The 25,836-nt window shown below is 40.6% G+C and overlaps 1 protein-coding gene across 1 annotated transcript; it reads right to left on the bottom strand.

Moving 5' to 3' along the window:
• Positions 1-705: 705 nt before the first annotated feature.
• Positions 706-25,836, bottom strand: LOC120028315 (zinc finger FYVE domain-containing protein 1-like). The gene is made up of 11 exons (XM_038973520.1): positions 25,644-25,836; positions 7,225-7,729; positions 6,624-6,844; positions 6,290-6,396; positions 5,600-5,708; positions 5,240-5,337; positions 4,817-4,934; positions 4,291-4,461; positions 3,783-3,972; positions 3,211-3,309; positions 706-2,955 (listed from the first exon to the last, which is right to left on the bottom strand). Exons 1-11 carry the CDS (start codon positions 25,758-25,760, stop codon positions 2,723-2,725), a joined length of 1,968 nt encoding a protein of 655 aa, XP_038829448.1. The 5' UTR covers positions 25,761-25,836; the 3' UTR covers positions 706-2,722.

Below are 25,836 nucleotides of genomic sequence, written 5' to 3'. Positions count from 1 at the left end.
GGTTGCACCAGATCTTATTTAGGGGCTTCTTAGCAAAGGGGTGAATACATATGCATGCATCACTTTTCCGTTTTTTTTTTTTTTGAAACAAGTTATTTTTTTCATTTCACTTCAACAATTTGGACTATTTTGTGTCTGTCCATTACATCAAATCCAAATAAAAATCTATTTAAATTACGGGTTGGAATGCAACAAAATAGGAAAAACGCCAAGGGGTGTGAATACTTTAGCAAGGCACTGTACGTTATTGTGAGAAGAAACCTGGTCACACACTGGTTGAACTGTATTTCAACATACCTCTTTATTTAGGTTAATGGGATGACATTGACTAAATGACGTTCAACTTAATTTCAACCACACCAATATACTGTATATGGAATATAGGATGTGGAATTTTCAACGCACTTTCAACATAAACATAGTTCTGATGATTATGTTGAAATTCGATTGATGTAACAACCTGTTAGTCAGGTTAAGTCATTGTATTTAAGTTTTATCCTAATTTCAATGTTTACTATGCTGGTTGAAATGAGATGAACAGTACTGGTTGATGACTTTCTGGAAATCCAAATGTGTTTGCCACATACATTCCACGTCAGAATAGGTTGACAAATGACGTTGATTCAACCAGTGTGTGCCCAGTGGGATGGCTTCAGTTAATTAATATTCAGACAAGACTGATTTAAAAAAAAATCAAGATTGTCATATACCCAGAATCTCATAGTATATACACATTGAATAAAACAACAATTGGTTATGACGATACAGAAGGCCAGTATTATAGGATCCAGTACTTTGTAAAGAGAATAAAATCTGATGGAGAAATGAAATTGCCTTTTTCATTCGGCTAACATGTCATGTCAGTCACATCAATGGATACTGGATAGATGATATTACTGCAAATGCAAATAATATGTGCTTTACATAAGCACGCGATTCAATTTGAGATTTCTTCCAATAATAACACTAGCTAATAATTCTAATAATAAAACTGGTTGTTTGGATCCTGGATGCCTGATAACAGTTCCATCATGACATGTTCATGTTGCTGTCCGAATCATCTCAACTCGCACATTATTTCCCCTTGCTTCCAGACTAGCATATATTTTGGTATAGCGGGGTTAATATAAACCTCGCTGTCTGCCTGTCCAACCTCGGAAACAATGTTTAACTCTTCAATTTCTCTGTGACCAGACGAGACAACCTTTTCTGAGCTAGGCGAAATCACGCATCAAAGCCATTATCATGAACAAATCCAAGTAAATGCCAATAGAAAACAGCTCAAACGAAAATGTAGCTAATGTACGGTCATTCCAGGTTCAATGTTTGACTTGACTGAGCTGAAGTTGGCTAGCTAGTGACACGAAAGTTATCCTGCTTGCATAGCAACCATTTTGTTTAGTAGAACTGACGACCATCCTGTTGCATAGCAACTATGAAAATCTTTAACGACTAGGTCGCATCTGTAGCAACATGACCAAAAGAACAACCAGATTTTTGTCCGCACTATATCTCCTGGTAGAATAATGACATTTTATGAATTTACTTATTAAAATAATGTTAATGAAAATATGTAATTCATTGTTATTTTAATATGTTGGTAACAGATTTCTAAAAACAATAAGGCACGCAAAGGCAGTGCTGTATCATGAATACAGTCACAGGCAAATGGGTCGACTCCGCTCTAGCGTCGGGCCGAACAACGCCATTTACCTTTGACTGTATTCATGATACAGCACTGCCTCTTGTGCCTTTTCACTAACTAAACCCTCAGTATTCATAAAAAATAATGTGCTTGTTTCAAAACATCAATGGATCCCAAAAGTGCCTACCTGTTCAGATACTATACCCCTTTCACACGAGTGAGCCGAGCCCAGCAGTACAGCACTGGTTAATAATCCACCCTAGTTGCTGGAACCATGCTGGAAAGGACAATGTTAAAGGAAAATACATGAGCCAGCACAGTATGGATGGGGTCAGCAAGACAGTGTGAAAAAGGGTACTAATGTCAACTGGAATGTCTGCATGTGACATCTTTATTCATTTTCCTGTCTTGTGCATCAACTCAAAACCATGGCACACTGCCCGAGATCACATTCAGGGAGGAAGAGCATGTTGTGATGTCACTTCATGTGTCTCCTCTGTCAGGTTACAGGGCTGTTACTTCTTGGTGTGGTCTGAGGCAAAGGCTTGGCTGGCCACTACAGCCCACAGCTGAATTAAAATCTGATCTAACTCATCAATGTTCAGCCATTCCCAACAGGTAAGAATAATATTAAGATTCTTCCCGGTCGCAAGTAGAGAGATCTGTGTGCAAACAGAAAAGTTGTCGGGCTAATGTCTTTCAGTGCAAACAGTGGGCTGTTTGGAGGAGGTTCTCTCAGTCTGGTAGGATTGCACATTTTCTACACTCAGTCATTTACAACTGTTGCAGCTGTCCAGTTGTCAGAAGTCCAGTTCTTGTCCCGCTAGTTTAGTTCTTGGTTTTTAGGCAGTCGATATCAGATGAGGCAGTCCCATGTTTAGAGTGCTACTTCAGCACATTACACTCGAGTGCCTTCCCCATAGGGCAGGGGTCACCTGGATTGGGTATTTTTCTCTTAAAAAGGTCAGTGGCTCATAGTGCATAGAGAGACAGAGATAAGCAAAATGTGGTGTGCCGTGGCATCTCACTAGATTTCAGATACCTAGTAGCACAGTATCCCTGGTCTCTGCCCCGACCTCACAGGCTGCCCTTGAGGCGGGCGCAGTCGTCACAGACGCGGACAGGGTGGTCCCAGCCACGGGAGGGCACTGGGCGGCTCTTTGAGGAGCAACCGCTGCAGACACCCTGGCCACATGCCCGGCAGTGGTGCTTGGACATACTGGGGGTGAAGGCTTTGCTGCACTTGTGGCACTGCACGATCTGCTGGTCGGGGATCCAGTAGTCAGGCCGGGCCACTCCCTTCACAAAGCCTGGAACATGGAGGAGAGCGAGATAAATAAATAGCTGTTTATTGACAGTCAGAGCAGAAGATAAAGACTGTGTAATCTTTGTGAATATAATATTAAATGTTGTATCTTGTGGATTTCTGTCTGCATATGCGGTAAAATGTCTATGGTTCCTGGTGTGAAGTTTTTTCCAAGTGTTTTTGTGAATACACAGAGACATTTATACTAGCTAGCTTTATTTGTGATGCGTTTCTCAAATACGACGCTAGCAGTACTCACACAGAGGGTAGTCCACTGCAGTGGTGACCATGTCTAGAGTAGACTGGGCCACCTCTGTCACCCTGCGGGCCATCAGCCCCCGCGGCTCCACCACAGACACTACAGGACACAGAGAGGGACCAACAAAGCCATCAGGATCACTGGAAAACATGTTCTTTTAACCTCTATATAACTAGGAAGTCCCTTGAGAGGAGTCGTCTTTCGAGGGAGACATGAATGAACACTCACTATTCACATCAAACACCTTGGTTGTCTCCCAAACTGAACCCTATTCTCTTTGTTAGTGTACTACTTTTGGCCAGAGCCCAATGGTTCCAAGTAAGTAAAGTAAAGTAAGATGGTAAGTCTTCGGCAAGTAAGCGTTGTTCGAGCCAGAATGGCCCACCTCGGTCAATAGTTCAGTGTAAAAGGAACTGGGTACCATTTAGGACATGTCCCTCATTCATTACAAAATAATAATAATACATTTGACTAAACTGATCCTGAATCAGACTAAGTAGGAGGTAACATCAGGTTTTACATTAACATCCACGGCCCAACACTGATCCTAAAACATTAGCTGGCATCCTGACCCTGGTTGGTGGTGTCGGTCCCTCCCTGGCGGTGGCAGGTGTCACAGACCCGGACGGGGGTGCTTCCCCAGCCCCTCTCGGGTACGGGCATCCTGTGGGTGGAGCAGGCCTGGCAGAAGCCCTCGCCACACCAACGACAGTGGTGCTTCCTCTCTGCCTCCTCAAAGGGCTTCTTACAGCAGTGACACATCTGGGGGACAGGGACAGAGCACAATAATGATTAGAATGTCAAGAGCCAGTAGTAAAACTATACACTCACAACCATACCAAACTGTTCAGTGCCACATTTGAGAATTAAAACAGCCAATTGTTGGTTTTACTCACTATAATGATAATATATTGGGTTTAGAATTAATGCTGTTTCTTTTGGTATTTGGGCACTGGGTCTATCACCTTAATAAAAAGAGCTATTCTTAGGGCTCGCTATCTGTTCAAAAAGCCTGTGAGTGTGTTGCTGGTCTAGATGCCGTGTTGCTGGTTCGATGATGCTGTGAGAGCGATGACTCACGGTGATGTCCGTGTTGGGTCTCCAATAGAGCGGGGCCACCTGGTCAGTGAGCCAGGACGTGACAGCCTTGGTGGGGCCCGTGCTGTACTCCGACACAGACTGGATCACAAAGTTCATCCCATCCAGCACCCTCTGCGCCGCATTCTGGTGGTCTGTCAGGAAGGCCTCAGACTGGACATAGAGACAGAGAGAGAGCAACGGTCAGAAGGAGAGGGAGGTCATCTTTGAATGCATTTGATATATGTTGGCAGTGTGTATTCATCCATTCATAATTGATGATGACCATGACACATTAAAGTACAGTGTGCAGTGTTGATGTTGCCAGTGAGAGTAACATTACATTTGATAACGGACATACTTTGAAAGTTAAATATATGCCAGACAGTTTGCATATAAATTCCAACCTGTTCAGTCGCAAATGCATCTAAATATTCTCACTGGCACTTCAATTGAGCTTGAGTGACTGTTTGTCTGTAGTTCCTGCCAGTACAATGAGGGGTGTGTAGGACTAGGCGGCTCAGCTCACCCCCTCCCAGACGTGTTTGACCTCGGGCCGCACCACGCCGCTCTCTGGGTCCTGGTTGCCTAGCCAGTACTGCCGGCTGCGGTAGATGATACCACAGCTGCCACACTCCAGGACATACCTGGCAGGACAGGTGCACCGTGGAGAGAGTGGAAGGAAATATATAGTGCATTGGCTTAGATGGCAGAGTGGATTCTATGTATCTGTGAATGAGTGGTATTTCATTGACTGGATGGTTGAAAGGGACATCTTTAATACCATCAAAAAGTGAGTGAGTGAGTGAGTGAGTGAGTGAGTGAGTGAGTGAGTGAGTGAGTGAGTGAGTGAGTGTGTGTGTGTGTGTGTGTGTGTGTGTGTGTGTGTCAGTGTCAGTGTCATTGTCAGTGTCAGTGTCTGCAAAGACTTCAGATTACATCAACAACTCACCCAGACCAGGCGAACTTTGCCAACCCAAACCAGGGGTTGTCTGTGGAGGCTGAGGTTTTAGGAATGACAATAACCTCCCTGCCACCCTCATAGCACCTCTGCGTGGGTAGGATCAGATCAGGGAGAGAGCACACAACGTATGATTAATGCTAGCTTCATACCCTTGGTTCATGCATTTGCTAGTACTACAAATTGTTCAACACCATCTCCACAGGATTCAAGCCTATATCATACATAGAAGAATACTTTCTTGTCCATTTTCTTTTCAGATCACATTAATAAGTCTATATTGCTTTCAACCTAACTTAATGTATCTTTCTCTCTTAAGTCCCATCACAAACCGTATGTGAAATGTCTTACCTTGCAGATGAGGACCTTGTTGTTGTACTGGTGAGCGTACTGACACAGTCCGTCTGCCAGGTGAGGGACCCTGTCTCTTAGATGGTTCATCCCGTTCTTACAGCGGATACTGAGGGGAAAGAAAACAAGGACAATTAATCCATCCATCACATACTTAACATCTCTGATCATCTGCCATGTTGGTGGATGGCCAAAAGGCGTCGCTCCTTTTCTCCTAGCGGCATAAGATGTTAGACGTGCATCATAACACATTTATAACGGTGACAAACAAGGCTTCATACTCAAGCAGTGAGAGCCTGTTAAACCAATGTCTAATTCTGGATATGAACACCAATCAGTACGTTTAGGGAAAATTCGGTTTCTGATCTAGCTCAAATTTCCCAAGTTAAAGAAGACGCTGTACATAATGAAAACCCATAGAGATGTATGAGTTACATAGGACAAACAGACTTTTATGCTTCCTTTGTGGCAACCCATCTGGGAGGGACACATATCCTAGCACTACCTGCTCACGTGCAGCAGGTGAATACACCATTCATCAGCGCACACTGTAGCAAAGCATGGAAAATGGTTTGCAATGAAAACGAGAGCTTCAATTGGACAAATGCAGGTTAGTCCTTCCCCATTTAGTTTTGATTCATGTTATAGAGTTACTCAGATACATGCAGCAGACGCAGGGAAGTCACTTACTTGCAGCTGAGGCAGACTGAAGAGCAGGTGAAGTATTCGTCAGGGAAGAAGGAGTAGAGGGGGATTTTGTCGTCTAAGATCTCCCCACAGAACCTGTCACTCAGGGCCTGGAGCGGAGGGGAGAAGGAGAGGTGACGCCCAGGGGATGGAAGGGGAGGAGCCAAGCAGGGTCATGAGGTCAAAAAATAAAAAATTCATTCATTGGTTGGTTTTTGGAAAGGCCTATTTACCCAGACAAGCACATAATTCCCATGAACATTAGCTAGTACCGGCATTACCTGTCTATCAAACAAATGAATTGTGCAACAATGCAAAGAGATAAACACACACAAACCTGCAGAGCGCTGAAGACGATGGCAGGTTGACGGGGCGATCGGGTGGCAGTGTTCCTGACTTGCTGGCGTACAGCCTCCAGGAGCAGAGAGTAGTTGGTCGGTGGAGTGATGGTCTGTGTGCCCACGTACTGCACTGAGCTGAAGGCCTCTGTACCCAGGCCCAGGTCATGGAAGCGCCTCTGGAGCTGAGTGTCTGCATAGCCAGGGACATCTATTCGCTCTTTGGGGACAAAGTAGAACAACGTCATGGATAGAGTTCACACACCCAACTGACTGTTGAGTAAATAGTGTAGTATGTGTGACTTTAGTAGTTGTATCTGTGGGTGTGTCTCACCCAGTGTAATGGCTGGGTGCGATTCTGAATTTAAATAATATGTTAGCGTGTTGTTGTTCAATTCAATAAAAAAAGTTATGTTATTTATCCCCAAGGTGCAATTACTTTGGGCAAATGAGTCTGAAACAACAACATGACAGCATAATCTAACCATTCCACAATGTGTTGTCTAACACAACTCATGAGCAAATTGTTGTGTAACGCATGTATAGAAACATATGATTGCATATGGTGCATGTTAGTGACTGGGCCTCTCCTGTACATACCATGGCCCAGTAGCTGGGTGTGGGTGGTCTCCTGGAACACGATGACCGCCGGCCCCAGGGAGGAGAGGGGAACGTCCATGCCACAGCGGCTGGAGAGGGCGCGCAGCTCGGGGGTGAAGTGCTTCAGGTAGGCCCCTGATGCGCTGCTTAGGAACTGGAACATGTCGTTGTGCAGCCTCTCGGCCCGCGTGCGGTACACCACCACGTCCGATACGGCCAGCACCTTCAGCAGCAGACGCATGCGCTGGTTCTGGTTGGCCGCCGCCCCCAGCAGGCCCTCTGTGTCCAGAGCCACCAGGCCCAGCCCGGGGTCAAAGGCGGCCCACACGCCCACTGTGCAGGAGCTGGGGGACTTGGAGGTGTAGAATATGGTATCCCCGCCAAACAGGATATGGTTGAGGGTGTGGGACTTGCCGTCGCCCGTGTTGCCAAAGATGGAGAGGACCTTGATGCCCTGCATGTCCCCGCAGCCCAGCCTCTCCAGGAACTGAGCCTCATCATGGACCTGGGTTAATGTTGGAGAGGATGGGAGATCAAGTTATGTTATAGTTAGCTGTAGGATGTTGTGTTGTCAAATACATGTCAAATTACTTTTCCTGTAGGAGCAATTTAGGCTTACTTATGTAGTTGTTGTGTTGTGGATATAGTTTATCTATCTTTATTCCACATAATGTGTACACTAGAGGGCACTATATCGATTTGGGTCATGGGTTACATGTATCAGCAAACAGGCGACCAGGAAGTATGGAAGCAGATAGCTATGTAGAGAATACATGTAGATGTAATTACCGTAGGCGCATATTTTAGTTCCAATGTGTTAATGGCGAGCAGGGTAAGAACAACCACATAAACAGGACAAAATGGCTCCTACATTAGCATTTGGCCTAACAATTATGTTATCAAAGGTAACTTTACACTGACAAGTAGTCACAAGGCTCAACCTTACCCTTATTCATGACTCAAATTGCATTTCATTACAATGAGCCATTGGACATCCCCTTTAGCCTTGTGAGGAAAAATGTCCCGATGCTCCGATGATACTCAAATCCTCTGTCTAAATGCAAATACGCCTTACACGCGTTGCAGTTTTTGTAACATTTGTAATTGGAACTTAACATTCATATAAGCGAGCAATAATTTTCCTTATCCAAAAGATACTTACTGTATGCAGTTTACAGGGCTCTACAGGTGTAACAAAAACAATATTTTTGCTGTGCGACCTGGAATTTGAATTTAGGAGCATCAGTGCACCTAGAAAAAACATCACCCAGATGATAATTGTTGCAATGATTACTTCACTGTACAGCAGCCCAGGTGCCATGCCCGTCATACCTGCACCATTACTACGAAGAAAGCGGCTTGTTACTTAAGATATTTGTCTTTGCGTCTTTGCCTAATTTCTTTGTGTGCTCCTGCATTTTTCAACTTAGGCACACACGTGCTCCCTGTAAATAAAAGGTCAGCGTAGAGCCCTGGTTGAGGAAAGGTTATAAAAAAAATTGACCCCCTTTTATTTAGTTGTCTTTTTTTTTTAAAGGGTTACAGGTACAAAAAACAATCAAAGAAATGCATATAATGATCACCCCAACCTGTTCCATCCCTCAGTCCCCCAGCCCTCCTTCCGTATCTTCCCTCCCCAACCAGAAACCATGCCTTCCACACCAGCAGTGCTGCCTGCTAGCGGTAATCTTCTATGATTCAAGGGGCTATTATCATTAAGTAACATAACTGATTCAAAGCATTGAATATTTAAATTCATGCACTTCTAAAAAATTAAAAAATTAAAATCATTTTTTTATTTTTTAACTTTGCCCCAGAAGCATATAACTGCGGGGCACTCCGATATCATATGAAGGAATGTGCTTACCTGATGTAGGGGACACAGTGAACAGTTGGGGACAATTTCAACGTTAAACATTTCCTTGGTGTTAAATACAGTCTGTGAACAAACTGAAAATGTATAAGTTGATGGTTCGGTTTACGGGATGCCAAGGTCATATTTATCCATATTCTATTCCAGTTAAACGGTTGTCCAGATTCAATTAGATCTGTGGACCATACTTTAATGGCTATCCCAGAATGACCTTTCCAAAAGTTGTTTCTATATATTTTAGAGATCAGTCCTTTCAGGAGCCCAGATCATTTATTTATAAATCCAATCATTGGATGGTTTGGTAGTTGGATTTCCTAAGGGATTCCATATGAAAAAAAGAAATAGTAAATATAGAAAAAAGAAGTTGCCTGGTAATGTGTAAGTATCTTTCAAATTTTGGAATGTTCTCAAACCCTTGCTGTCCATGATATCAGTATGGGGATTACACATTTGGACCATTGGGGGGGTGCAAAAGGCCACCTTCCAGATAACAAGACATTATTGTGAAATATTGGAGTATGGGCATGCCATTTTGATTCCCAGTTACATTGCTTTTCAATTTTGCGCCAAATAATAATAAGCCTTGAGGGTAGTTTTAATTATTTAAGGGATACTGTATATCAGTGAAGACCACTTCTTCCAGGGTAATAGGAGACACCATATTTCTCTCTATACTCAGCCAGGGGGGCAGAAGAATTATGCCTAAACCAATTTAGGATGGGGCGGAAATACAATTTAAAGTTTGGCTCGGATAGTCTTCCTACGTCTTTTCCTTTTTGTAAAATGTTTTATTTTATCCTGAGTCGTTTACATTGCCATATACACTAATGTTCAAAAGTTTGGGGTCACTTAGAAATTTCCTTGTTTTTGAAAGAAAAGCACATTTTTTGTCCATTAAAATAACATAAAATTGATCAGAAATACAGTGTAGACATTGTTAATGTTTTAAATGACCATTGTAGCTGGAAATGGCAGATTTTTTAATGAAATATCTACATAGGCGTACAGAGGCCCATTATCAGCAACCATCAGTCCTGTGTTCCACGTTGTGTTAGCTAATCCAAGTTTATCATTTAAAAAGGCTAATTGATCATTAGAAATCCCTTTTGCAATTATGTTAGCACAGCTGAAAACCATTGTTCTGATTAAAGAAGCAATAAAACTGGCCTTCTTTAGACTAGTTGAGTATCTGGAGCATCAGCATTTGTGGGTTCGATTACAAGCTCAAAATGGCCAAAAACAAAGAACTTTCTTATGAAACTGCCAAGAAACTGAAGATCTCATACAACGCTGTGTACTACTCCCTTCACAGAACTGCCTAGAAAGCCAGCATCTCAGAGTCGCCTCTTCACTGTTGACGTTAAGACTGGTGTTTTGCTGGTACTATTTAATGAAGCTGCCAGTTGAGAACTTGTGAGGCGTCTGTTTCTCAAACTAGACACTAATGTACTTGTCCTCTTGCCCAGTTGTGCACCGGGGCCTCCCACTCCTCTTTCTATTCTGGTTAGGGCCAGTTTGCACTGTACGAGATCTTCAGTTTCTTGGCAATTTCTTGCATGAAATAGCCTTCAATTTGGCGTCACAAACTGGATGATTGATTTTGCCTGTGGAGCTTTCCAGTGGGGGTCTGCGAGGAAAACCAGTGGCACATTTTATGAAGCGTGAGGGAAATTCCTGTCTGACCAAAAGAGGACAAGGACCCAGCCAGACCAGACCCTTACTGTGAACTGCACAGGGGGAGACATCATCTGTGAACAATTGAGGGACATGTCTACTGAATTTCAGTAAGTCAATTTAAAAATGTTTTTTAATAAAAATTCAAATAAATGATAAACTAAATTAAGGCGAGTAACACATAAAAAGGTACCCATAGTCTTATAGGAGAAGGCTATTCACTAGTCATGAGAAGACTAGAGCGAGGACGTAACGGTACCATGGAAATCCCCACTGACAGCTGTCTGTAGGCATTTATTAGAGAAGTGTCTACGTGGTCTGCAGCCACTACTAATAGCATGTGGTGTTATTATATATGTATGTGAAAGATACATGTGGTGCATAAGAAGTAACGACAGAGAATCATTGAAGATGCAGATGGGGTAATAAGGGAGATTACCGAGTGTGTTTGGGAATAGTGCTAAGTGAATGTTAAAGTTGTGTGAGTGTGTAAAGGACGTGTTAAACTGATTGATTGAAATTTGGATAAAGCTGATGAAACATGGATAATAAGAGGATTAAAATGTAGCTACTAAGTACTGAGTGAATGAGAGCTGTCGGGGGACTAGCTCCGGTGTGAAAGAGGTCTGAATGAATACCCCAACCAGTTCTGTGTGAGCTGAGTTTTTCGATCTATAACATTATCTACAGTTCTGTTATCTAGGGGTTTCGTCCACCACCACCCATCGTAGTCTGGGACTACTAGCACGAGGTGTTATTGAGCAAGGGGTGTTTTATATATATATAGGAAGTAGCGGCAAGATAACTGTGGTGCATAGGGTGCAACGATATACTTTTCTATGTGGTCTGAACCACTGATAATAGCACGAGGTGTTATTGTAGGCATTTAGGAATCGTTGAAGATGCACATGGGGTGGTGTGGATGTAAATACCTAAGTCCACCACCGCCCTTCGGATCTACAGGTAGAGGATAACATCTCAGGATCTCAATCGAGGATAACAAGTCTCATTAGTAACGAGGATAACATGTCTCAGTGGAGTTTGATGGCATAACGTTATTATGTATGTGGATATGAAAGGAGAAAGTACTATTCCCGAATATGCTTTTACTAGGGATAACATATAAAGAGTATAATGGGTTACTAGAGATAAAGTAACATATGAAGAGTATAATGGGTTACTAGTGATTTGATGAAGTAACAATAGATTACTTCCCGGAGATGTACGTATGTGGTCTAAAAAGTATTAAGAGAACTTAATAGTATAATGGGTTACTAGATTTGATAAAGTAACAATGTATCAATGCATCATGGGTTACTAGAGTTTAACTTGCTAGGTAGAGACTTAGTATGGACAGAGCATACCATCTATAGGGGACTGATAGACAGTGCCAGCCCAGTTACTGTGAAAGTTGATCCCAGAAAGAGACTCTAGTCTCGAAATCTACCTTAAAAAAGAAAGCTCCCTCCAAAATGTATCTCTTCCCTTCTGAATTGGCAGATGTATTTTATAAATTCAGCGCATTACATGTTAATCTTAAAATAATAGATATTTAATAAGTGTGAAGCAAAAATTTAATATCCAACAGAAATTGGTAATAAATATTAAGAGGTAACATTGTTAGGGTAGACTAAAATTAAAACAATGCCTTCCAATACAGAGATAGTTATCATGTCTGTTTTGTTTTAAATCTTGCAATATGGGGAAAAGTAGAACATTGAGAGTGATCCGAGTGTATTAGCAGTAGAGATTGAGAAGGTCTTCCTATTGGGAAGAAGGGAGTCCTAGTCGAGGGAAACAGATATGGAGACTAGCGAAAGTAACAAAGTGAATGATAATTGGCTTTCAGATATCACTCTAATAATGCAATGTCTTAGTAATTTGAAGAAATAATGTTTCAATACAAGGTCACATGACGAACAGAGGGATTGAGCATTGGGACTGATATTAAATTAGAGGCCACCATCTGGTGTTTGGGTTAGCGATACGTTTCCTGTGAAACAGATAGCCGTCAGTACTCACTGAATTCAAACAGGCTGTAAGGGACTCAGTGGGACATTTGGGACAGAGGTATGAATAATTGAATAAGAGACATTTTTGACAATTTCAAAGTATTATAACTCAATTCTACAGTTTGGGTAACACAAATGATTTAAGCAAGAAGGTAATGTCATCTAAAAAAATATTCTGTTTCCATTATGTGGATCTGTGTCCAGAATTGAAGTAGATCCAAGCAAATGTTTTTAGTACTGAATATTGAGCACCAACTTTTTGAAGGTCCTAGCAGATTTGTTAAACAGGTTTCATATTTTGACTAGTTGAGTTTACAGGGACATATGTCAATGCAACAGGCCAAAAAGATAAGATTACATCCACATTGAACTCCAGATACAGACTGATCCAGTTTAATTTCCTCCATCAGCTCTATATCACCCCATCTAGACTGCACAAGTTCAACCCTGATATATCCTCCCTATGTTTTAGATGTGGCTCAGATGAAGGAACATTCCTCCATTCCACTTGGCAGTGTTCAAAACTACACGGTTTCTGGCAGGGGGTATGCGATACCATATCCTCAATTCACGGGGTTGCATTCCCTTTAGACCCGGAGGTTTGTCTACTGGGTAACTTTACTAACTCCAATCTTAGGCAAAGCCATACTATAAAGCTAACAGAAATATTGCTAGCGATTGCCAAGAAATGTAATGCCTTGAAATGGAAATCGGATTCCTCCCTGCCAGTTGCAATGTGGCTATCGGAAGTTAAAACTTGTATCCCACTGGAGAAAATAACTTACTGCTTGAGGAATAAGTTAAAGACATTTTACAGAATTTGGCAACCTTTTATTGACTATATGGAGAATCTCCCCCCACATCACATTGACTGAATCTCTATATAATCCTTATATAATGTTTCACACGTAATGTATAATATGTAGCTTACGGCAGGTGACCATATAATCCAATGTCTCATTATTATTATTTTTTATTTGACTCTTTATTATGACTTATTTATGTTTGTATATATAATAATTTTTTAAGTTACGCTCGTCTGTTACTGTCACTTTGTCCTATTGTTGTCTAATATCTTTTCACTTTTGTTTTGAATGTTGGAAAATTGGAAAATGCAAAAATATAACATTTTTAAAAAGATAAGATTCCTAAGCCTATTCCGCTTAACAGGACACTGTCATCTGACGTGTCTGAAGTATACATTCTGTATATACATGGTTTTATCAAGACTTCATGACAAAGACGCAGTAAACTCAAATAAGATTAACCTGTTTTGGCTGCAGGGGCAGTATTGAGTAGCTCTGATAAAAGGTGCCCATTTCAAACGGCCTCGTACTCAATTCTTGCTCGTACAATATGCATATTATTATTACTATTGGATAGAAAACACTCTCTAGTTTCTAAAACCGTTTGAATTATGTCTGTGAGTAAAACAGAACTCATTTGGCACAAACTTCCTGACCAGGAAGTGGAAAGTCTGAAATCGAGGCTCTCTTCTAAGTCCTGCCTATAAATGGGCAGGATACCTATTAGTATACATGCACGTCATACACCTTCCCCTGGTTGTCAAGAGGCAGTGAGAGAAGAAATGGGGTGTTTATCTTGGTCTGAGATGGAATACGTCCTCTTGGAATGACGTGTCACCGATTTCCTGTTTTCAGGAAGGCGCGAGGAGGACAGTGGAATTGCCTTTTGAAAAGCTGTCGTTATAGGCGACTACTATCTCCGGCTTTGATTTTATTTGATACATGTGACCATATCATCGTAAAGTATGTTTTTTCAATATAGTTTAATCAGATTATTGAAATTTTTCCGGGAGTTTTGCCGTGTTCCGTTCTCTTCCGTTTGTTGACATGGAGAGATTCGTGCCACTTGGCTAGTGTGCTTGCTAAATCGAGAGGGAAAGTGGCCGTTTAAATCCAAACAACGATTGTTCTGGACAAAGGACCCCTTGTCCAACATTCTGATGAAAGATCAGCAAAAGTAGGAAACATTTTATGATGCTATTTCATATATCTGTCGTACATGTGAACTAGTCGTCGGCGCCCAGCTTTTGGGTACTCTAGCTATACCGAAGCTGTATGTCGAAATTAAGTTATTTTTTAGAATTCTAACACGGCGATTGCATTAAGAACTAGTGGATCTATCATTTCCTATACAACATGTATTTTTTAGTTATGTTTATGAATAGCTATTTGGTCAGAATATGTGTGTCAGAAAAAAATCCGGACGTTGTGGGAAAAAGTAGCTAAGTTAGCACAATGTATAACCATTGATTTCAGCTCTAAATATGCACATTTTCGAACAAAACATAAGTGTATGTATAACCTGATGTTATAGGACTGTCATCTGATGAAGAATATCAAGGTTAGTCAAAAATTATATATCTTTTACTGGTTTGTTACGATCGCTAACTTTTACTGCTGGGAAATGGCTTGTGTTTTTGGCTATTGTGGTAAGCTAATATAACGCTATATTGTGTTTTCGCTGTAAAACACTTAATAAATCGGAAATATTGGCTGGAATCACAAGATGCCTGTCTTTCATTTGCTGTACACTATGTATTTTTCAGAAATGTTTTATGATGAGTATTTAGGTATTTGGCGTTGGTGTCTGTAATTATTATGTCTGCTTTCGGTGCAATTTCTGATTGTAGCTGCAATGTAAACTCTGATTTATACCTGAAATATGCACATTTTTCGAACAAAACATAGATTTATTGAATAACATCTTATAAGACTGTCATCTGATGAAGTTGTTTGTTGGTTAGTTTGGTTGGTTCTTGGTTAGTTAGGTTGGCTTTGTGCATGCTACCTGTGCTGTGAAAAATGTCTGTCCTTTTTTGTATTTGGTGGTGAGCTAACATAAATATACGTGCTGTTTTCGCTGTAAAACATTTTAAAAATCGGACATGTTGGCTGGATTCACAAGATGTGTACCTTTCATTTGCTGTATTGGACTTGTTAATGTGTGAAAGTTAAATATTAAAAAAAATATATATTTTGAATTTCGCGCCCTGCACTTGAGCTGGCTGTTGTCATATTGTGGGCGGCCTCGGGCTGCAGCCATAAGAAGTTAAGAATTTTTAGGACTGATTAAGATGTGCAAACTAAGTACATGTTTATTTTCTTCCAGGATTTATGGAATGTCCACTACCAAGTTCTGATGAGTTGACCAATTATTCTGTATCTCTCCCTTTGAAATGCTTTCTGAGGCAGGTGCCTTAGGAGAACAGTTAGTATAAAAGGTACCCGAATCTGGCTGTTAAGGGAGCTTCCAAAATAAGTAAGGCCTGGCAATTTTGTTTGTTTTTAGCACCCACACACAACCTACCTGTTAATTAATATTTATTAGTGGTGTTAATACTGATTTGTTGTGTGGGGTCTTTTTATTTTTAGTGGATTTTTCACAGGTTAGAAAGGATGCACCTTAAACAAAGGCCATTTTCTGAAGTATCTATTGTCAGTTTTGGCTGCACACATGTAAATTATCTTGATAAGAAATGTACTGAAAAACCCAATGTAAACAAAATGTTTGGAACGTTAAATAACATCTGAAGTACAGGGAAAGAAAAGGGAAAGAAACACTCACTTAGTGGGGTTGAATGACCTCTGTTCTGACTTTCTGATGAGGCCTGAGCACCCTCACTAGAAAGACTAGAGACATTTAAATGGGATATGTAAACACTAATAACTAGGAAGAAGTTTATAATTTAGCAATGGTCCTGTGTGTGATTCAGACCACGAGAAGGACAGAGAGAGAGCGCTGCCCCTGAATGAGGGACACTTGTCTCTAGTCTATTTTACCATTACCTTATGGGACACAATTATTTCCTTGTTTTTTTGGGACACATGAATCACGATGTGAGTCATGTGTTTAAATGGGGAATAACTAGTCCCCCTGGGGCCCTTTTGTAAATATGCAAATAGATTTTCTTCACATGCCTGCCACTAAAATAAAAAAGATATGTTGTTAATGGTTGACAGTTACTCCAAATGGACTTAAGTTTTCCCCCCTCGAGTGATATATGAAGAAGTGTATCGAGTGATATATGAAGAAGTGTATCGAGTGATATATGAAGAAGTGTATCGAGTGATATATGAAGAAGTGTATCGCTGTTGTTGTTTTGTTTTCTTTGCTTTTGTCTTGTGTCAATAACAAATGTCACCAGATTGGGTCTGCTGGATGGTGGGGATTTCTCCCTAAGCATTAGCCCTCTAACTCCCTGACCCTGTAACTCCGCCAAGATGATAGGGAAGTGTAAGCCAATTTGGGAGGGGGAAAAATGGTTTCCCCTGTGTGTTGTTATTCTCTTTGATATTTGTCTTAGACATTTGTATTAAGAATATTGGAAGCAGTAATAATTTGTCATACAGTGAATAGTTTGTCTGGATTTCATGAATCAGAAATGCCCTAAACTAAAACTGTTGTTCTGGTCTGTCCTCTCTCGAGGTTATGGCGAAGGTGACCACAGATGGTATCTAGATGCATGGAAGGGATACTGGAGCCGACCCCCACGACATTGGGGGACCTAACAGCATAGGTGGAAGTCCCCTCGATGTCCAGGGGATCACAAATTGATCACAGAATGTAGGATTTTGTAGTAATGAAACATTGAAAAAGCCATCAGCTCTTTTATGAGAAACTGACATTTGAAGTTGGCAGTAGAAAGTGTAGTGGTCAGACAAGCTCTTATGTCAAATTTCTATTTTCTTAAAGAAACTAGGGTTGTAGATAGTAGTATGAAATAGATTTGTGAGAATGATTTATGCCTGTTTGACTAAAAAGTGTACTCTTTTGCCTTAGGAATATGTGCTCATCAGGAATCAATGAAGTTGTAATCAGAGACTATATGCTGGAGAGCCTTGGTTGCGTCTGGATTGTAGTTATTCATATTAGATTTGTCCCACATGTCAATCATGTCTGTCCCAATAACCAGATGGAATTCAGCTAATTCTAACAATATGCTGATCAGAAAATGAGAATAAAAAAACGTAGGATCATATGAATTTGGAGCGTACACATTAATAAAAGGGCATTTTCTTTCCATTATGGATACATTTAAGGAAAGTGATTCTGCCTTCTTGGTCTTCCCCTTTACACAAGATGGTAATTTTGAGTTTCTTATGTATCATTATGATTACACCTTTAGTTTTGTTTGGGGTTGATGAAAAAGCAGCCAGTTTGTACAAATGGTTCTTTATTCTATGAGTCCTTTTGGAGCAGGTGTGTTTCTTGGAGCATTGCTATATCTACATGGTTTTTTGATAGGATATCAAGACACCCAGAATGTTTAATAGAACCGTTTAGGAATTTCAAATTCACCCCTTCCTGGACTCTACAAGGTGTGTCAAGTTGGCTGGATGTCCTTCGGGTGGTGGACCATTCTTGATACACATGGGAAACCGTTGAGCGTGAAAAACCCAGGAGCGTTGCATTCCTTGACACACTCAAACCGGTGCGCCTGGCACCTACGTCCATACCCCGTTCAAAGGCACTTCAATATTGTGTCTTGCCAATTCACACTCTGAACGGCACACCATGTCTCAATTGTCTCAAGGCTTAAAAATCCTTCTTTAATTAGTGGATTTAATAAGTGACATCAATAAGGGATCATAGCTTTCAACTGGATTAATCTGGTCTCAGTCGATGTCATGGAAAGAGTAAGTGTTCCTAATATTTTGAACACTCAGTGTATGTGCTTTTTAACTTTTACCGCCTCAGAAACCCGGATCCGGGAGCACCCCCCACCCCCCCCACTGACTAGCATAGCTAGCATAGCGTCACAAGTAAATTGTAGCTTCTAAATATCATTAAATCACAAGTCCAAGACACCAGATGAAAGATACACTTCTTGTGAATCTAGCCACCATTTCTGATTTTTAAAATGTTTTACAGGGAAGACACAATATGTAAATCTATTAGCTAACCACGTTAGCAAAAGACACCATTTTTTTTACTCCACTATTTTTCCACTCCATCACCAGCTATCACCAATTCGACCAAATAAAGAAATAAATAGCCACTAACCAAGAAAAAACCTCATCAGATGACAGTCTTTTGTTAGAAAAATGTGCATATTTCAGGTATAAATCATAGTTTGCAATTGCAGCCACCATCACAAATCTCCCCAAAGCGACTAGAATTACTACATAGAGCAACGTGTATTACCAATTTACTCATCATAAAACATTTCTTAAAAATACACAGCTCACAGCAATGGAAAGACACAGATCTTGTGAATTCAGACAATATTTCAGATTTTCGAAGTGTCTTACAGCGAAAACACAATAAATCGTTATATTAGCATACCACATTTGCAAACGTTACCCGAGCATTGATTCAAGGCAAAATGAGCTATAGCGTTATCATCACCAAAATACATTAATTTTTTCACTAACCTTCTCAGAATTCTTCCGATGACACTCCTGTAACATCATATTACACAATCCATATAGAGTTTGATCGAAAATGTGCATATTTAGCGGCACAAATCGTGCTTACACAATGGAAATAGTGTCCAACTACTCAAGCAATCTGCCCGGCGCCATCTTGAAAATACAACTATTTTTATCGAAAACTATTCATAAACTTGACTAAAAAAATACAGGTTGGACATGAAATGAAAGATGCATTAGTTATTAATGCAACCGCTGAGTTAGATTTTTAAAATTAACGTTACTAGACATACAGTGTGCGTTACAGCCAGACTAGTGCCGCAATAATGGCGTCACTAGTCGCCATTATTGAGTTTACATTTTTCCACATAAAAACGGAATAACATCATAAATAGCTCTTACTTTTCGACGAGCTTCCATCAGAATCTTGGCCAAGTGGTCCTTTGTCCAAAAGAATCGTTGCTTGGTTGTAAAACGTTGCATTCAACTTCTGATATAGCAGCTAACAATAGCTAACAATAGCTATTTTGCCCCAACGTGTCCAAATCCTCAAGACGCAATACTGAGGAAATTCCGAAAAATCGCAATATACTCGCATAATCTGATATAACTCGGTTTAAAATAGCTTCGTTATGATGTTTCTAACACCTATATCGAATTAAATTACAGACGGATACATCTAAGGTTGATAACTGAGCGTTTGAAAATGGCATCCTGAGGTCCTTCTCTGCGTAATGGTCAGCGTCGAAAAGAAGGCGCACCTCACTCCTTGGCCTTTTATAAACTCTGAGAGCTACGTAGAAAGCCCATTCCACTTCTCATTGGTTACTGACATCCAGGGGAAGGCGGGTGCAGTTCATGTCGTTCCATAGGATACACACAGACCTTTAAAACTGATCTGAGACCAGAGCTTCGCTCTCAGACCTTCGCAGTACCTGTCATGGATTTCGCTGTAGAAAGAGTTCTGGGTCACCCACAGACATAATTCCAACGGTTTATGAAACTAGAGAGTGTTTTCTATCCAATAGAATTAATAATATGCATATTGTACGAGCAAGAATTGAGTACGAGGCAGTTTAATTTGGCAACACCCAGAAGAAAAAAAATGCTAACTGCTCCCCCTATTGACAAAAGGTTAATCATGCTCATCTAGTGTGTAGGTTGACGGGAGAACAATAACAAAACCAGCTGATATTACCAATCATTTTGCAGATTTTCTTTTACAAAGAAAATGAATTTACTGAGTGATAACGTAAACACTCATTCTTCCAAACAAGCTATTGTCCAATGGATTGATGATCATATTATGACCAAAAACTGCTCTTTTAGCCTACAAATGGTGTCAGTAGAGGAGGTGTTAAACCTATTGAAGTCATTAACCGATGGAAAATCTACAGGTTATGATTTTATGGAGAAAAGAAAACTGCTATGCTGCTCCCCAGATTGCAGCTCCACTGAAATAGATATTTAATTGGTCACTGGAAAATGCATGGAAGCATGCTAAACTGTGTACAATCCCGAAAGAAAGCAAAGAACCCATTACTCCTGCTAATAGTCGACCAATTAGTCTACTCCTTCACTCAGTAAGATATTGGAGGGTATTGTGAGTAGACATATGGGAGTACATGAAAAATAATGATCTGATTACAGCCAATCAGCATGCTTATCGCAAAAACCATTCCACTACCACTGCATTGGTTGACATGACTGACAAGTGGCTCCTTGCTATGGATAATGGCAGGTTTGTGGGTGTACTATTTTTAGATTTCAGTGCAGCATTTGATTTAGTGGATCATTAAATAATTTTGGCAAAATTATTGCATTATGGGTTTAAGGAGGCAGCATTGAATTGAGTACAGTCAAATCTCACTAACAGGAAACAGTCCACCTATATCAATGGGTCGTTTTCTTCCCCTCATGCTTTAAACTGTGGAATACCGCAGGGCAGCTGCCTTGGGCCACTTTTTTACTTAATATATACCAAAGACCTTCCTTATGCCTTATCTGAAACTCAAGTTACTATATTTGCAGATACAACAATTTATACTGCAAGACAAATCAGTACAGCAAGCTCTATCAGTAGTTCAGGGAAATATCAGGGAGTGGATTTGCCGGAACAAACTTGTTTTGAACACCAAGAAAACCAAGGTTATATTGGTCTGTTCCACCAGGAAAAGGCCAACACAGTATGGGATACAATTAAGTATGGGGGAGTACAAATTGAGGAAGTGGCAAAAACCAAACTACTAGGGGTGCAGCTAAACAACTGCTTATTATCATGGTCGTTTCAAATAACTCATCTATGTAATAAAACAAATTAAAACTGCATGCAAGATCGGAACCATAGCTAAATAATTACCGGGAAAGATTCTTAACTTATGGATAGGGGGCAGCATTTTCACATTTGGATGAAAAGCGTGCCCAGAGTAAACTGCCTGCTACTCAGTCCCAGTTGCTAATATATGCATATTATTAGTAGATTTGGATAGAAAACACTCTGAAGTTTCTAAAACTGTTTGAATGATGTCTGTGAGTATAACATAACTCATATGGCAGACAAAAACCTGAGACAAAATCCAACCAGGAAGTGGGAAATCTGAGGTTGGTCGTTTTTCAACTCATTCCCTATTGAAGATACAGTGGGATATGGGTCATGCTGCATTTCCTAAGGCTTCCACTAGATGTCAACAGTCTTTAGAACCTAGTTTGATGCTTCTACTGTGAAGTGGGGCAGAATGAGAGGGGAATGAGTCAGAGGTCTGCCAGAATGCCTTGAGCTCGTGACGCTCGTTCACGTGAGAGCGAGCTCTGTTCCATTGCTTTTCTGAAGACAAAGGAATTCTCCGGTTGGAACATTATTGAAGATTTATGTCAAAAACATCCTAAAGATTGATTCTATACTTCGTTTGACATGTTTCTACGGACTGTAATATGACTTTTCGTCTGAACTTTTGCCTGGACCTGCCCGCGCGTCGTGAGTTTAGATTGTGTACTCAACGCGCGAACAACAAGGAGGAATTTGGACATAAATTATGGACTTTATGGAACAAATCAAACATTTATTGTGGAACGGGGATTCCTGGGAGTGCATTCTGACGAAGATCATCAAAGGTAAGTGAATGTTTATAATGCTATTTCTGACTTATGTTGACTCCAACATGGCGGATATCTTCTTGGGTTGTGTTGGTCTCTGAGCGCCGTACTCAGATTATTGCATGGTTCGCTTTTTACGTAAAGTTTTTTTGAAATATGACACAGCGGTTGCATTAAGGAGAAGTATATCTTTCAATCTGTGAATAACACTTGTATCTTTTATCAATGTTTCTTATGAGTATTTCTGTGATTTGATGTGGCTCTGTGCAAATTCACGGGATGTTTTGGAAACAAAGCCAAATGTAAACTGAGGTTTTTGGATATAAATATGAACTTGATCGAACAAAACATACATGTATTGTGTAACATGTTGTCCCGGGAGTGTCATCTGTTCAAGAATATCAAAGGTTAGTGATTCATTTGATCAATATGTGACTCCTCTCTTTGGTTGGAAAATCGCTGTATGCTTTCTGTGACTAGTTGCTGACCTAACATAATATGTTCTGCTTTCGCCGAAAAGATTTTTTGAAATCGGACACTGTGGTTGGATTAACGAGAAATGTATCTTTAAAATGGTGTCTAATACTTGTATGCTTGAGAAAATTGAATTATGAGTTTCTGTTGATTGAATTTGGCGCCCTGCAATTTCATTTGCTGTTGGCGAGGGGTTCTGCTAGCGGAACCCCAGTCCTAGACAGGTTAAGCAAACAACCCAAGCAATAATTGGGAGTCAGGTGAACTACTGTCCTGTGGTCAAACAACCCAAGCATTAATTGGGAGTCAGGTGAACTACTGTCCTGTGGTCAAACAACCCAAGCATTAATTGAGAGTCAGGTGAACTACTGTCCTGTGGTCTAGGGAAATGCATCAGCAAGTTAAATTAGGAGGCTGCAGATTGCTCAGAACAAAGCAGCAAGGCTTGATTTAAGGTGGAGATATGGTTATTCTGTTGTAGTCATGCTCAATGCTCTTGGTTGGTCATAAATCAACAAGATAATTGAAAAAAACATGCTTATTTTATTTCACAATGTACACCACTTAAAACGGCCAAACTATTCACACCAGTATTCAGTTGGTAAGAGGCAGACATTCAGTAAATACTAGGAATAGATTATCCCCCATCTGTGTTATCCAGACAGAAAAGAGAAATCGGCAAAATAACATTTTGATTTAGAGCAATAAAGAAATGGAATCATTTATCTGAGCAAACCAGAAACCTTTCAAAATATAAATTCAAACAATACTTTAGAACCATTTAAATATAATATAATACATTGGAAGGTATGGTAGATGAAGAAATCAATCTATCTTTTCAGACTGTTAAGGTATTTATCTGGTCAATATGTCAGTGTATTATGTCTGTTTGTAACTGTGTGTTACGTGAAAATGTGATCGTATTATAAATTGTATTTTAATGTTTAAGGACTCTTGGAAAATTAGTCCAAATGAAGACTAAAAGAGATCCTAATAAAATCAATCTATACTATGTACAAAAAACATGAAGATGTATTTGTAAAAACACTGCCTCCAAACGAGACTACACTTCCTCCCCTCCAATTTCCACTTCAAACAACCAAGACTACACTTCCTCCCCTCCAATTTCCGCTTCAAACGACCCCAATGGAGCATAACTGGGAAGGAAGTTTAGGACCTCGGATGGGGGCTGATGGCTGTGCGTTTCATAATGCAACTTTGCTAAACTGCATACAGTAGGTGCATCTTTTGTAATCGAAAGACTCTTTCTCCTACATGTGAAAGTTAAGTTCCATAGGTTTCCAAAACGGTATTGCACACTGGAAATGTAATGTTTCTAAATGTTAAAACAAAGCGTTGGGATTGTAGTTCATTGATCCAGCTGTGGTCCTGATGTTCAATTGAGAACTCAAGGGCTGGGTAGCTAGCCATAGCCCCTTGGGCTCTCGAGAGCTAGACTCAACCCTACAAGGGAGTTAATTAGCTTCAGTCAAGACTTGTGTGGCTAGCTGCTTTCTGGAGCTCCCAATTGTATTGGGTGTTGCTCCCAATTGTATTGGGTTGCACAAAAACAGTACACGGGAAGCCAGAAGTTAAAAACAATTCCCTTTCAACTTACAGTGCCGGTGGGCAGGATGGTTGGTCATTATAATGGGGGAATTTGAGACAGAATATCTGAATAATCGTATTATTAAACAGACTTTCCAAACGTGGGTCTACGTAGACCCACTTTATTTTGACACGAGGTAAGCAGAGAAAAAGTGAGTCTGCAACAGACCCACGTTTGGAAAGTCTTTAATAATATGATCATTGAAATATTTTGTCTCAAATACCCCCCAGTCATCATGACCAACCATCATGCCCACCGGTACAGTAAATTAATGTGTAATTGTACTTAACTTCTGGCTTCCCGTGGACTGTTTTTGTGCAACCCAAAAAGACTGGGAGCAACGTGTATGTAAATACACCCGGGTTGCTAAAAGCAGCTAGAGTGTGGTGTTTGCACAGCCTGATTCATTAGGGACTTTCCTGAAAGGAAACTGAAACAAGGCCAGTCATGACAGACCATAGAGATAGATAGAGGACTAATATTTATACCTGTGCCATTATAGCGTCTGTGACAGCATGGGCAGCGCCATTGAGGCTACAACCCATAGGAATCCCCACCCAGTTGACTACTTTGACTACTTTAAAATGGCAGAAGCCCTCAATGGCGCTGCCCATGCCAAAACTGCTTTTTGGTCACTAGAGGCCTCTATAATTCTCTATGTGACAGACATCAAGGGATAATACTCCTGCCCTTTTGAAAACATATCTTTAACGTTAAGTATGACTAGCTAGTCAAAGTTACATGGCTAAGTTAGAGCATTCTTATCAAGTTAGCTGCGTGTCGACCATTTCGACAAAATGTCTACAAAATAATAGCCAGGGCTCCCAAGTGGCGCAGCATCTCAGTGCTAGAGGCGTCACTATAGACCCTGGTTCGATCCCGAGCTATATCACAACATAGTGCGGCGCACAATTGGCCCAGCGTCGTCTGTGTTAAAAGGTTTGGCCGGCATTGTAAAATAAGAATTTGTTCTTAACTGACTTGCCGAGTTAAATAAAGGTTAATAAATATTATTTTAACAATAAATAAATGTTCATTGGCTACCGTACCAAGGTTAGGTTCGACGAGGCCCATGTCAACATAACGAGTAACGTTAACGATAGCTAACTAACACCGTAGTTGGCTGTTACTTGTGCAAGACGGGATGGCAACGTGACATATTTCATTTTGTTAACACAAACATGAAAGCTGGCTAATGTTACCCTTTGGCCAACCAGTGTGGACTTTGTTTTCATTTTTCCTAGCTAGTTAACGTTAGTTGCGTGCTAGCAAACCGACGTCGTTACCTGCAGACTTTCTTGTTCACCAACCAAAAGAAAACTCCGACCATTTTCCGGGTGATCTTCTGTTTTTATGTGACAAAGCGATACCTCTTCCATTTCTTTCATCAGTACTTCGGACATTGTTATTAAACCATCCCTGGTAATAAAAACTTGCCCTACTGCCGAAAACAACAATACAACACATGGATTGGTGACG

This window comes from Salvelinus namaycush, chromosome 34 (genome assembly GCF_016432855.1).
Source record: "Salvelinus namaycush isolate Seneca chromosome 34, SaNama_1.0, whole genome shotgun sequence".
Lineage (NCBI taxonomy): Eukaryota > Metazoa > Chordata > Actinopteri > Salmoniformes > Salmonidae > Salvelinus > Salvelinus namaycush.
This window is presented reverse-complemented; position numbering and strand designations above follow the sequence as displayed.

Bases quoted from the DNA above. Each gene is read 5' to 3' on its own strand.
- LOC120028315 (XM_038973520.1), bottom strand. From the start codon at position 25,760: ATGTCCGAAGTACTGATGAAAGAAATGGAAGAGGTATCGCTTTGTCAC. The intron at 6,845-7,224 runs GTATGTACAGGA...TTGTCCCCAAAG, and splicing joins CACCCAGCTACTGGGCCATG to AGCGAATAGATGTCCCTGGC. The intron at 4,462-4,816 runs GTGAGCTGAGCC...CTCTATGTCCAG, and splicing joins TCAAACACGTCTGGGAGGGG to TCTGAGGCCTTCCTGACAGA.